The sequence below is a fragment of the Montipora foliosa genome, chromosome 11 (assembly GCF_036669935.1).
Source record: "Montipora foliosa isolate CH-2021 chromosome 11, ASM3666993v2, whole genome shotgun sequence".
Taxonomy (NCBI): Eukaryota; Metazoa; Cnidaria; class Anthozoa; order Scleractinia; family Acroporidae; genus Montipora; species Montipora foliosa.
The window spans coordinates 19,463,875-19,468,874 of NC_090879.1; the positions used below are offsets into that span (position 1 = coordinate 19,463,875).

General features: G+C 39.1%; 1 protein-coding gene across 1 annotated transcript in view; it reads right to left on the bottom strand.

The window, feature by feature from the left end:
• Positions 1–2,865: 2,865 nt before the first annotated feature.
• LOC137974992 (laminin subunit alpha-like) overlaps positions 2,866–5,000 on the bottom strand; it is a 90,613-nt gene continuing 88,478 nt past the window's right edge. Inside the window, exon 45 of the mRNA XM_068822024.1 lies at positions 2,866–2,908. Within this exon, the coding sequence (XP_068678125.1) occupies positions 2,881–2,908 (28 nt within the window). The 3' untranslated portion in view covers positions 2,866–2,880. The remainder of the gene's footprint in view (positions 2,909–5,000) is intronic.

A 5,000-nucleotide genomic window follows, 5' to 3' on the forward strand; every position in this document is an offset into this window, starting at 1 on the left:
TGATTTGCATTGGCAAGTGTACAATAGAAATACCACTTGGATTAGAGGCACGGAATTCAAAACTCAGTCTAGTTCTGAGGAAAGGAAAGCAGAAAAAACTTTGCAACACTTCCTAACTATGAAAGGGAGAGAGAAGAAGTGATCCTTGTACTTATCTGGGCTAATTTCACCTGCTCCCTTTAATCTCTTACATGCATTTGAAGAAAAAACTACCTTGTTACTTCAGAAACATGCTGTAGACAATTGAATGACATCGGGTCTAGCCTAATAAGTATTAGGCCTAAATAACATTCAGGTTACGGTAGCCTGCGTTTATGGTTAGCTCTCAATAATAGTGAGGGTAACACCACATTTTACCCCTGGTATGCAACCGGGTTCTACACATGTCTGCAGTCTGGCATTTTGGGGTGACCGTTTGGATTATTGTTGCTAACACAGACATGATACAATGCAGGCTTTATGCTGTAAGTCATGCTTAACATGTTGTTTAGCTTACCCAGTCTTTCAAGTTTTGAGGATTGCCACAGATTTTACTCCCATTCCATTGTGTCATTAGTTAAGTAGCAATTACATATCAACATGTGGGAAATGCTTTCTAACGCAAACACTTGGTGTTTCACTGAAGTTTTTTTATTTCATGATCCCTAAGTTTTCTTTCATATTTAAGTGACTTGCTGAATGCATTCAACTGGTTCACTGATGAGTGTTTGGCCTTCGTGAGCTCAGTTGGTGCAGCAATGGGTGATTTAATTTGAAGTTTTGTCTACTTTCAGAACTCACCAGAGAGGTCAGAGTTTTCTCTTTTATCGTCATCTCAAATTTCATGGAATTCTAAAAATACAAATTATTACTCTGTGATGGTTAATTCTGTAGTTACTTCCGAGATACAGGGGCAGCTTTTCTGACTGTATACTTACACAAATTGCAATTACTTACTCGGTAACCTTAACTTCTCCAATAAACTGCCCTTTGCTATTATCATACAAAGCATGGCTGTTAAGGTCCAACCCAAATTCCCAGCACTCCATCAAGCTGAGCTGGTTTCTCTCGAGTTTGGCACAGTGGACTCACTGGTATGGGGGCTGGTGAAGTAGACACTTCCGGTTCCGGTGGTGTGTGTGGGTAATAATGAGGAGGTGGTTGATTTTTCCATAAACTGGAGCCGGAGTTGTTTCTGGGGGGCTGGAGTGGGGGATTCTTCAGATTTTGATGTCGTTTTAGGGGATGTAGTCGTGGATGCTTCTGATTCTGGCATTGTTGTGGAGGTGGAGGCTGGCTGTGGGGTAGTTGATACTTTCGACTCTGGTGTTGTTTTATGGGCTGGAGGGGGTTGACTCTTGTGGTTTTCGTGTTCTTCCTGGGGAGCGGGGTTGTAGATGCTTTGGTTGTGCTTGGTAAGTTGGTGGTTTCTTCTGTGGAAACCAAAATATGCCACCCAGAATTGAATAAAGCATTTACTAAGAATGGTGGTGTTGCTTATGTTTAGTGCGACATTTTTCCAGTGCTCTCAAAGTAAAATGATCCATCACCTATTGGAGCAAATACGAGGCAGAGTTGGTTTCACTTCAACAATGAGATCCATAGGTGTTGGCTCTGAGTAATCATCACCATCAAAAAATACAACAGCTTTCCGTTTTCCACATGGTCCAAAAACTAAACAGTCTTTCATTGCGTCTAAGAAGGGATTAAGGAATTATTAGTACCTCAGAACCACAAGAAAGGACTTTAGCCACTATAATATTAAGGAAGTATAAACTTCCCCAAGCTTAAACACTAATAGCAAAAAAACAAAAAAAAACACCAAACACAAACAAACAAACAATACGATAAGAAGAGGAATGGAAAAAAAGCCACAAGTTGATTATGTCAATTTTCCACTGCAAATTCATACAAAACATTTTTTCTACTTGTTGAACAAACACTGGCAGCTTCTCTGATGTCAAGTAACCCTGAAATACTGTATTTAAGTACTTGCAGGAGAGAACTCCGAGGTGTGAGGCTAAAATCCACCCTCTGCCTCATTGGTTTAAAGGAGAAAGTTACCTGTTATCATTATACATTGAGAAGCTGTTGTGGGAAACAAGCTTGTACCAATACGATTACCCCCCCAGGGATGAAGGGGGATGGCACAGTGGTGAGACAACGACAACTCGCCTGTAACCAATGTGGCCCGGGTTCGATTCCCAGACTCTGCATAACATGTGGGTTGAGTTGTTGGTTCTTTACTCTCTACTGAGAGGGTTTTCTCTGGGTGCTCTGGTTTCCCCTCTCCTCAAAAACCAATAGTTGATTTGATTTGTGTTCATTGATTTGTTGATTTTAGTTTAGTGCTTCAGCACTAGAAGACTAGACCCTTAAATAAGTTCCTTTCCTTTCAGGAACACAGGTTTTAAGAAAATTCCTATCTCTAAAGTGCTACTATACAATCAAAAATCGTTTCTCATTTTTCTTTACATTTGAAAGGTTCTTGTGCTGAAGGATCAACATGCAAGATTTTATGCAATCATGTCAAGAGAAAATCTATTTCTTTCATTTAATGGTCCACCATTACTTGGTGGGGTCCTGACAGATAAGACCTCAGTGTTTGAATGTTGCTTAATTAGTATGCAGAACACAAATTTGACAATGTAAAAGCCAAAAACTCTCGTGCTGCATACTAATTAAGCCACATTCACACACTTTATTTTTAAGTTAGTAAGCAAATGATGTCACTTTCTCCTTGATCCAAATCACTGAGAGCTTATCTGTCAGAACCAGCACCACGTAATGGCAGACTGTTAAAAGAAAAAATAGGCACGCATTGCGTACATGTGGTAGTGAGGTAACACAGCACTTTATTCCACAACTGTCAACTGAGCTGCATTTCGTTTTCCAGGAGATTCAAGTTGCCTTTGCATAATGTTTAGCCCTAATAGTACACAATATTATTTGGTACGTATATCATTTTAGTGCCATGGTAGATGTTATCATTGTAGTGCCATGGTAAATAGCTCTCTGAGGAAGACATTTGATTACTAGTAAAATACTAAACCCAGAAAGATCAAGAAGAAAATAAAAGGGAATGGAGAAACAATGCTTCAAGGCTGACATGTTGATCATTTTCAAGTTCCGTTGCAACTTCTTTATCACCATAAGCTTTCCAATACAAAAGTAAATCCATGTCCATGGGGTTAGTATTTGGATGGGTGACCTCAAAATATACAACGTTCTGTCAGAAACAAAGGACCGAAAATTCTTTTTTAACACTCAAAAAATGCGTACGAAAAGCAAGGTGCAGATTTTGTTAGCCTGCTTTATGCAAAACAAATATTGATGCAAAAGTAAATAAAATTGATAATATTATACAGTTTTTAGGAAGAGAAGGAAGTTTTTAGCAAGAGGCGATCAACAATAAAATATTTTTGCCATCAGCAACAAAAATTGTAACATGAAAACAAACGTTAATTTTGACATTAAAAACTTGCGAAAAAAGGATTTTGTTTTTGTTTTTGTTACTTTGCTTTTTTTTCTTTCAAATGTTATAAAATTTGACAAGAAATGTGCAAATTGAACACAAAGATCACAATTACCTAAACTCTTGAGGTTGACCATTGTTCTCCTATTGGTGAAAATTTTAGCAAGCGACAACATAAGAGAACATATTGGCGAAGCTAAAACTGGGCCTGATCGCAGGTTAACCCTTTTGCAACCCGGTGACACAGTGTGTAGTGCGCTTACAGTGCACTTCCACAAAAAGTGGAGTTAAGGTGGCTCAAACGGGTTTTCAACACTTTCAAGAGACCTTGTTTTTAGAAGGATTGACACTACAATATTTTATCACTTAACAGCAATGTTATGAAACCATGTAAACCAATTATTGCTGAACAAGATCCAGTCGTTTTTGTGACGTGACAAGTTATCATCAGGGCGCGACGAAAGTGCTGTCCGATAGCCCGGGGCTAGTGGAATGACTTGTCGGGCTAGCATTTTCTTATCGTAGCTTGCCCGACGGGCAAGCACCGTTGCTTTCTCTTTTCTGGTGATAAATTGAGCTTTTATACCAAAAAGTGTGTCGCAGAAAGCTCCTGAGAGAAAAGGATAACGTTATGAGCCAAATTAACGTAGCGTGACAACGTTTTGCGCCGCATTGTAGTTGCGTCCGTAAATAACGTCATGACTTTTTCTGCTTACATAAGCGACCGAAATATATTTTTTGAAATGACAATATTTGCCGACTGACAGCGTGCAGTGCAAGATAATAAGTCTAATTAAATTCCAGCCAAGTCACGGTGCAGTGGATTTTCTCGGAAATTTAGGTGTGTTTCGTTGGGAAAATCCAAACCGGATTCTTGTTTCTAGGCCCACCAAAATTAAAAAAACAAGAAAAAACTCGCTTGAAGAAAAGCTAGGCAGGTGCCGTTATCATCCGATAAAAAAATGAAGACAAAAACACGCAACTCGAGTAATTTAAAACATGATGTTTTCTCGCTTCTGGAAGAGTTTGTCAGCTTGACGAGCTTTGAAGAGAATTTATTCCATCGAATGTCGACTTCAGATTACTTCAGATTACAGTGGTAGTAAATTTAATTGACCGATCGCAACGTTCATGACATTCACAAAAATAACTGTGTTGTGATTTCCGTAGCCTGTGTACAGCCGCCCACTCTCCGCAGAAAAAAAAAAGAATCGGAGTGGAGCGTCTGTGATTTACCGTTGACAGGAGCCCATTACCGTCAAAATGTAGTAGTTCTAAAAATAGAAAGATACGGGACAGGGTAGACTCAAGGGTACAATACAGATGGAAGCTCCGGGTAATGGGCTCCTGCCGTTGATAATTGTGTTCAATACCACGTGATTTTTCCTGGAATGTGTGGAAAATGATTTGATTAGTTATTACCCATCGATCATTACATCATTGAAACAACGAGTTTTGCTTGACTTTTATTTTTATTTCTCTACATCAACACCGTGAGAACCACCGTGACAATTTTTTCTTGTGCAATTTGCGCACGGTAAAAAAT